The 8,793-nt window shown below is 40.2% G+C and overlaps 1 protein-coding gene across 1 annotated transcript; it reads right to left on the bottom strand.

Annotated features, from left to right (window-relative positions):
- Nucleotides 1-2,572: 2,572 nt before the first annotated feature.
- Nucleotides 2,573-5,143, bottom strand: LOC122079006. Its single transcript, XM_042645218.1, has 2 exons — nucleotides 4,709-5,143; nucleotides 2,573-4,618 (listed from the first exon to the last, which is right to left on the bottom strand). Exon 2 carries the CDS (start codon nucleotides 4,595-4,597, stop codon nucleotides 2,870-2,872), a length of 1,728 nt encoding a protein of 575 aa, XP_042501152.1. The 5' UTR covers nucleotides 4,598-4,618; nucleotides 4,709-5,143; the 3' UTR covers nucleotides 2,573-2,869.
- Between the last annotated feature and the right edge of the window lie 3,650 nt (nucleotides 5,144-8,793).

Genomic DNA, 8,793 nt, shown 5'->3' with positions numbered 1-8,793 from the left:
CCTTAGCTTGGTCTTTGCAACGTAGTGAACGTGGCGACACAAACTATGGCGCAACAATGTCAAATTGGGGAGAGCTGGTGGCATTAAGGTCATTTCGGTGAGTCGTGGTCGTTCTAATATGCTTACACGTGTGAGAATTGACCTAAAAAATGTCAGAACAGTGTGAGGTCCGTACTGCAACAGATCTTTACTTCCCTCTAAAGTCTGTGAAACTGTGATTGGATTGGTCTTTTCCTCGTTAATTCCGAGGAACCCCCCATATTTCGACACTTGGATACCTCTGACAATTAAATAAAAATGCATTTAAGGATTTTTTTTTATAGAAATTTAAAAATCATATGAAATGATCAACATACCCTCATTTTTTGGTCACATTGTATTAATAACTTGGGAGAGGGATAGGTATGCCGCCGATATCAAGTATGCTAGCGGATAATTCCGAGGAACACATGATGGAGTATCATTCAGGAAGGATATGGGGGTCATTTTAGAAAAAAGGGAAGAGAGAAATAGACATAATATGTGCTAGCATACTTGATATCGGTGGCATACCCACATTGTATTAATAACTTGGGAGAGGGATAGGTATGCTGCCGATATCAAGTATGCTAGCGGATAACACCAACATGGAATAAAATGATCAGTCTGCTCCACATGAAACAGAAAATAACATTTTTATTGATGTTCGCTCGTGCACTCTCATTGGCCCTGAGAGCATGTCCATGTTATGTCTTTTTTTTTTTTTTTTTATTATTTTTTATGGTGTGGCCCTACATAATATTATTTTTCTCTTTGAAGACCTAGGAATAACCTTTTAACTTGATAGGTGGTAGGACCTCATTCCTCAATTAAATACCAGCTTCTTATTTTTTCCCAAGTAGTTACAAGCTTTAAGCAACACATACCGTGAAGCAAAGTAGCAAATCATATGATTCTGAGTTCAAGGTCTATTATAGAATGTAATTTTCTTCTGGATTTTTATACCTTGTAATGCAGGGCTTGTCTTGCTTGGTTTAAAGGGTCTCTTTTCCTTTCTTTTGGTTAGCCCAAAGAAGGAGATTGAGGCTACCTTACTCTGTATATTTTTCTTTTTAATACATACACACTATTTATCCAAAAAAAAATCATATGAAGAAATTTCTGTAACACAAAATCCAAAATGCTAGTTCTTACCTGTGGACTTCTTGTTGCAGACCATTTGATTGGGATCTAATTGGGTTCCTACCTTCAAATGGGTGTGTGGACGTGGGGTGAAAAAGGGGGGATGGGGGGTGGGGTGGAAGGGTTCCTATAATCCTACCTTTGGTTTATCTCTCTAATCAATCTTTAATCTGAGGTCTTCATCATTTACTCTGGTTTACCTAACGAAAGGAAGATAGGCCCTATATATAACTATAGTTTAAATTCTGTAAGCGGGCCTTTAGATCATAACTTCATGTATCTAATTTATGGTGGAGTGGTTGATTTTAGATAAGCACAATAGGAAAGTCATGGGACAACCCATTTGATCCTCTATTCTCTTGTTTCACTCATGAACTAACCACTTTCAAGATGTTTTTGGCTTGGCCTCCATAAGCGAACTCGGTTTCTTCTCTTCAAGTTGTAGTAGTGCATTTGCTGAGCTGAATAGGTACAAATTACTGACTACTTTTTGAACCTTTGTAGAATTAGTGCATGCTTAAGCTGTAGCTAAAGTCATTAAGTTGAGCTCACTGAAGCAAACTCAACCAATTTGGATAAAGACAGATTCTCCATTTGTGGTGTCGGGCGGTCAATCTCACTCAAGCTGATTCAGGCCAATTTGAACCCATAACCCTCTCTCTCTCTCTCTCTCCCAGCCTTCAGTATTAAGATATTTAAAAGAACAAGTTAAAGGAAAGAGCAGAAAAAGACATCAAGATATATATAACAGTGACCATATGAGATGGGTTGTCATGTATTATGGTAGGTGACTAAACAACCACCTAGAGCTCACATGGCACCTTGTACATTATAAAAAGCTTTTAAGGGTCATCAACCATGTTTCCTCATGACTAACAGACCAACAACCATAGCCATCCATTTCCTTGAAGAACTTCAAAGCAGCCCAACTAATTACTCATTTCCTTTATTCACAAAATAACCTAATCACCCAAACAGAGTACTTCTAAAAGGAATATAACCTGTTTCTCTCCTTTATTTTGATTTCAGTCTCTTTAGCATGCTTAGAAGATGAAGAAAAGTACTTTTACTCTCCCACTGTACTACAAAATCAACACAATACAGCTACCCTTTTCTCTCAAGAAAGACCTCAGAACCCCCAAGATATGAATTCACCCAGGTGACAGAGGGGTCTCGAAAAGTAGGCTTAAAATGTATCAATGGAGATATCAGACTCGTTAACAGATGAGGCAATTACAAACATGGATAGAATGTCAATTCCATCTTCAGATCTCAGCAAGCTTAGCATCCATTCAACATTTAATATGGCAAGAACAACAACAGATGCAGTTTTCCTGAAGAAATTCTTACTAAAGCCAGTGTGAATTAAGGCAAGGAGAGTATATACAGTAGGTTCAAGTTATCCGACATATGGAGTTTAATCTCAGCTTATAAAATTGAATTATAGCATTTAAGTTTCAAAATGAACAGATTGATAATCCTGAAGTGAGCAACAATAGAAATTTATTCAGACTGGAAGGGAGGAGGAAAGGAAAGCTTTAAGAGCTGGCCTAAGAAAAACTGCTGCTTAGAAGTTTTAAGCAGAAAATGGAACAGCTACCTTTATAGAGAATGTCCTTGAATCTCTAAAGAATTAATGAAATAATATTCACCAACCTGTCTGTACACTCTTGGATCTTCATATGAACAATACCCAAAATCAGGTTTCTCAGTTAGAGATCAGACCCACCAGAGGTTCATGCTTTGGGTTGTTTCTGGCCCACCATGGATTGAAGTCCATTTGGCCACTCGTTGTTTCTTCTTCATTAGGAGCAGGGAGGTTAAGATCGAGCAGATCACGAACCTCAGGAAGCTGTTGCTGAATTACATTGATCTGACTGGCTCCGGATTCAGAGCCCCCAACCAAATGGGATCTCTTGTGGCCACCTAAGGCTTGACCTGATGCAAAAACCTTGAAGCAAATTGGGCACTCATGTCCCTTGCTCTTCTTTGATCCATAACTTGTCTCTGCAATGCCGCCAACTCCTTCCTGCTCCTGCTCCTCAACTGGAGTCTCATTGCTGCAAGACCTATTAAGCTTACTATCAGCTGTTGGATCAGGAGAACCATCTGTCTCAATGCTGTTTTCACTGTTTTCAATCCTCAAAGTGAAGCATCCTTTGACCTTCTTGTGGCTGGCTCTGTGTCCTCCAAGAGCCTGGTAAGAATGGAAAGTCTTGTTGCAAGTAGTACACTCAAACCTGCTTCTCCTTTGAGTTTCCCTACAGATTTCAGAATGTGAAGCATCATACCTCATTTTCCTGCTGGAATTTCCCCCCAATTCAGTATAGTACGCTTCACTTTTGCTTCTCTTTCTTGAAGTATACTTCATTCCGAGCTCTGAATCAACTTGATCCATTTCAGCTTCTTCAATGCAGTCTTTGCCCAATTCAGCTTCAGAATACTCCAATGTACTCTTCTTATGGTTTTGCTTCTTGTTACTGGAGAAATCCTTCCCCAATTCAGCTTCATCTTCTCTGAGAAACCCATGGACAGAAACTTCAGATTCAACCTTCTTGAGGCCAACCCTCAAGAACCCAGGATCAGTACCCCTAAATTCAGATCTTCTCTTCTCAAACTGAAAATTCTCAGAATAGGAAATTACGGATTCTTGCTTCTTCTTGTCTCTTGGTTTCTTCATCTTCAGACTCTGGAGAGTTTCATTCCCATCATCACAGTCAAAATCTCTACCTCCCTTTCCAGGAATTCGCTTATCCAGAGCTGACGATCTAGTTAGAGCTTCTAAAACCACAGAATTTGTATCGGACGACTCTGCAACAGAATTCAGTCCACCCCATTCACCCACATCTCTAGACAACATCATCAAACACAAGGCTACCTCTTCTTGTTCTTGTTCAAACTCCAAAACAGAAGTAGTATTCTTGTTCCTCATTCTTCTCGATCGTCTCCTACGCTTGGGAGCAGTACCATCGTTGTCAGATTGGCTGTCCATAACCAGATTCTGGTTCTCACCAGTCCATGAATCATCCTCCAAGCTATTGTTGGAGACCCTCTCCTTCTCCTTCTCAGAGTGGCATCTCATGTGACCAAACAGAGCTTTCCATGACAGAAATTCTTTACCACATTCTTTACAAGTCTTGCCTTGCCTAACCATTTCATCATCGTTCGGATCCGAAAGTCTCCAAGTCTTCTTCGGGTTCTCTCTGAGACCATAACCAGGATGACCACCAGCTTCGAATCCCACGAAGCTGCTCCTAATTTTGCTTCCACCATTAGCCGAAGCGGAAGCAGCGTTCCTCTTGCTGATGACCTTCTCTTCTGTTTCAGCTGAATTAATGGTGACATGTGACCTCATGTGACCTCCCAAGGACCTTCCGCAGGGGAAGCTCTTCCTACAGAACTTGCATACATGCTTCAGCTCTTGATCTTTTTCCATCGATTTCTTCACTCTTAGAAACTAAAGAAAGCAAAACAGAAGAAATACAGATCAGAAAACAATACGAGAGCTAAAATCGGATGAGCAAGCACAAACCGAGCAAGCACAAACCAGCAAGAATGCCTGATTCTTGATCTCATTCCCACCAAAACCACCCAAATGCTGAAGAAACTGAAGAACAGAGAAAAAACCCAGATCAGAGAAGCCAAACTAAGAGTCCGAATCTGATACGGTAATCCAAACGTATCCCGTTTTTATTGCTTTCGACTGAATATAAGAGAACCCATCTCAGATTTCATAGTGTTTTAGAACAAGATCTGAAGCACAAAAACCCACTAAATTTGGTCTCTACTGCTCTCACACTCTGTTTTGGGTAGTTGGAATTTGCAGAGAAAAATCAAATTTGAAGCGATGGGTCTATGACGACCTTTGTTTGCGAATGATGGGATGAACAGGCCAAAGAATAAAAAGGAAAAAAAAATTAAAAGAAGAGAGAGAGAGATAGAGGGAGAGAGGCGCTTTAATTTCGTCTCTTTTCTCTCTCTTCCGCTTGGAGTGGTGCTAAATTTGGAGGAGAAATCCATGCATGGAAGCAAAGATAATAAGAGGAAAGGACAGAGAGATGCACGTGTACACAACTGAGAATACTACGCCAGTCAATCAGACGGTCAGGATCTCTCCAGATTGAGTATCCATGATGAGGAGCCCACTAAAACTAACTGCTCCCTAAGTATTCCTTCCTTTGTTTACTGTTAAGGAAGGTTGGGATAGCACATAGACACGGATGAAAGGATCGAATCTCCAACCGTTGTTCTTTTGGACTTTCTCAATTCCCCTTATTATGGCAAAAGCTTCCCATGGACCAGGAAAGGGGTCCTTTGTTGAGACTTTGGGACACCTAATTTGGTCACATGAACGGATTAAATGGTAAATAAATTTTGGTTCGAGATGATTTGGATAGAACATATGCCAAACTTAATCTAAATTCAACTATTTACCATCATGTGGCTCTCTTTGGTTGAAGGTAAATTAAAGGGAAGAGGTGAAAAATTTCAGATAAAAAAAAAAAAAAAAACATTGTTATATTACTATCCCTAAATGATTCCAAATTTGACTATTAAATTTCACTTTATTTTGCATTCAAATCTTGGTGTTTGAAAAGTAAAATAAAAATTGGGGAAATGAACGGTCCTCTCGATCATGCTTTTGTGCTAGATATAAAGGGTAGTGAAATGATGCCCTCACCTTTGTGAAACCCAAAAATCCCACCTACTGTTGATGCCCATGTGTGCCCCCTCGTTGGCCGCATAACCAGGGAGAGTGCTCTTTTACTCATAAAATTACATCTAAAATGCATCATTACTAAATATTGTAAGACATTTAAGTAGTTTCTACAATCATGTCGAGTAATAAAAAAATTCTTTTCTAGTTTTAAAAATTTTCACTTCCTTTCCTTTTGTTTCCTTTTAACCAAATGTAGCTGCAATACCCTCCCATGTAATTTTATGCACCCCTTTAGTAGTCTATTTCACCTATAACATATTCTTTAGTTTTTCAATGATCTGTTTTTCTATATGGTCAAAACCTTTACATCTATATGTCCACACAATGTCAATCAAATCCAATCTACCACGTGGCAGAAGTAGGCAACCAACCAACCCTTAGTTTTGTGGACCACCAAACCAAAAAAACCTTTTCTCATTCTTTGTTTACTTCCCTAGGTCATTGTTGGATATATATGTGCATCAAACCCAATTTAAAATGTTTAAGTTCAATTAGTTTGCATTATCATTCTATGTGTGATTTGTTATCCCTAGGTTATATTGATTACAGTGTCTACAACTAGAGACAAAATTGGATATTCTGTTCATATAGTTGTTTATATATTTTCAGAATGTAATTCAATAATATAGACACGAATATTTATATCGTATATGCATGCGATGCGATGAAATTTGACCGGCAGAATTCCCAAGCAAGAGATAAAGTTTCCAGATGCTCCTGCGCAGAAAAACAGTAAATAGAGAGTGTCAGGTTGATCTGGTTGGGGACTCTCCGATGCCAAAGTCAGAAAACTTGCAACAGGTAAATCCCCAATAAAAGAATTGATCCTTTTTTCAGAGGCTTACCTTGATCTTTATAGGCAATGGATGGTAGCAGTTTATGGAGAGTCCGTACTTGGTAAGTGTTTAACAAGTAAACTGGCTCCTTGTCTTGCAAAGTAGATCCGAGAAATATCCTTTACTTATGAGGCGTAGGATCTCATTAAGGGATTCGCCCCTGGTTTTATGTTGTTATTTCGGCCCTGGACTCCTTATTTGGAGAATCCTTGGCTGGGAAATTTCCTTACACAGCAAGGGATAAGATTTGGTGATGATTTGGTGAGTTGATAAGATCTACTAAGCTGGAGGAATGAGATATCCGGAGTCGTTCCTTAAATGTCGGAGGCGACTTGGTCGAGCAAGAGGCTCAACCCCAAGATGGCAGAATACGAGGCTAACTAACTGCACGAACTCTTTAATGAAGAGATATGATGCTATACACACTTCCTTGGACAAGCAATCAAAGATTATCAAGGAAACATGGCCCCAAGATGGCCAAGCAAGGGGCTCAGCCGCAAAATGGCAGAGCAGGGGGCTCGACCCTCAAATGGCTGAGCGGGAGGCTCGGCCTTGAGATCTGGTTAGCATCTTAAGTGGCGAGCAGTGTACACTTTTAGGGTCATCATAAGCTCCCACTCTGGTAGGTCAGGTCGGCTTGCTAGACTAGGGAGCTTTGGGTTGTCTCTTTAGGTCCCATCAATCAATAGGCATTTATGGTAGCTGTCGTGCACCATGCTTTCAACATAAAACCCGTGCTAATTGCCACGTGGTGCCATCCATTCGAGGTACATCGGGCACACCAAACTTCCCTTGATCGCAAGCGTTTGTTTCAATGAATCAGGCCCGCTAAATGCATCACCTTTCGTCTTATTAATAGATGAGCCCCCACCTTTACTTTACACTATAGCTTGATTGTTGCAACTCGGCTCATCTTGGAAAGGTGTTTGGCTCCGTACTCTGAAGCAGTTATTGGCTTGATTATTTAGTTTACGTTGCCTCGGCACATCTTCCACCTTTCAGCTGGTAAGTTTATTTAAGTTATGTGTCACACCCATTCTTCTCTTGATTTGCCCAATATGACCCTGGTCAAAGGCAATGACCATGTAGTTGAGCCTTCTTTTGATGAAGTCATGCTTGATCAGTTGCTCAACTTTAGCTGTGAATTGGCTTGAGTCTTCCTAGGGGGTTTAACCCGACCACAAGGGACATACAACTTCCTCCAGTGAGGTTACTTCCTCTAGTGGATCTGAGTCTTTGAGTAGTAGTGCTGAGATAAAGTTTGCCGAGGTAGACAATGATGAAGGCCTCGACTTTGTCTTTTGGATCGAGCCATGCCACCAGCAACATCTTGAGCACCCTTCCAGTTGAGTCTTTAAACAACAGGAGGGTGAGATTCGAGATACATGATGATGTGGTGATGTGGGTCCCTAATGATTGGGAATTTGTAGACTTGAATGAGGATGAGGTGGCTTTCCTTAACGGCCTTAGGATCCTAGTGTCCCCTTGCTTTTGCAGAACTCAACTACTAGGGATTAGCACCTAGTCAACTGATGTAGAACTCTTAGAGCATCCTGTTCGGATTTGATGCGTTTGCCTCGAAGATGAAACAAGATGTGATCCTTTGTGCTTTCCATTTTTTCTTTATATTGAAGAAGCATGTCACAGGGTTGTATTATTTCACTCGCGGGATAAAAAGAAACCTATAGGACTATCCAATTCTTTATTCACATGCCCAATTTAGAAAAGAAGTGGAAGTGTCACACCCCGCTCGCACAAAGCCGAGCCGGTGACCGAGTTAACATCGGTTAACTCACAAACCTGCCAGGATCAACAATGCAGTAACTGCAATACAACATACCTCTACTAAACTAAGACAAATCTGTATTTTCAGTGGAAGACTTGTTCATAATAATATCAGTAATTGTATCCCAAATACTTAATACCAAAATTGAGTTATAAAAGTTATATACTTTTGGGCCCAAAGGCATGATATATACACAAAAATATAACAATTTAAGCATCAAGTCATTAAAAGGGAGTACATCAAAATAATCTAGAAGAATCACACAGGAGTCCCTACAGCCCTGTAGCACA

This window comes from Macadamia integrifolia, chromosome 5 (genome assembly GCF_013358625.1).
Source record: "Macadamia integrifolia cultivar HAES 741 chromosome 5, SCU_Mint_v3, whole genome shotgun sequence".
Lineage (NCBI taxonomy): Eukaryota > Viridiplantae > Streptophyta > Magnoliopsida > Proteales > Proteaceae > Macadamia > Macadamia integrifolia.
Note: the sequence above shows the minus strand (reverse complement) of the source record. Positions and strands in the feature narration are given on the sequence as shown.

Coding starts and splice junctions, on each gene's coding strand:
- LOC122079006 (XM_042645218.1), bottom strand. CDS start 4,597: ATGGAAAAAGATCAAGAGCTGAAGCATGTATGCAAGTTCTGTAGGAAG.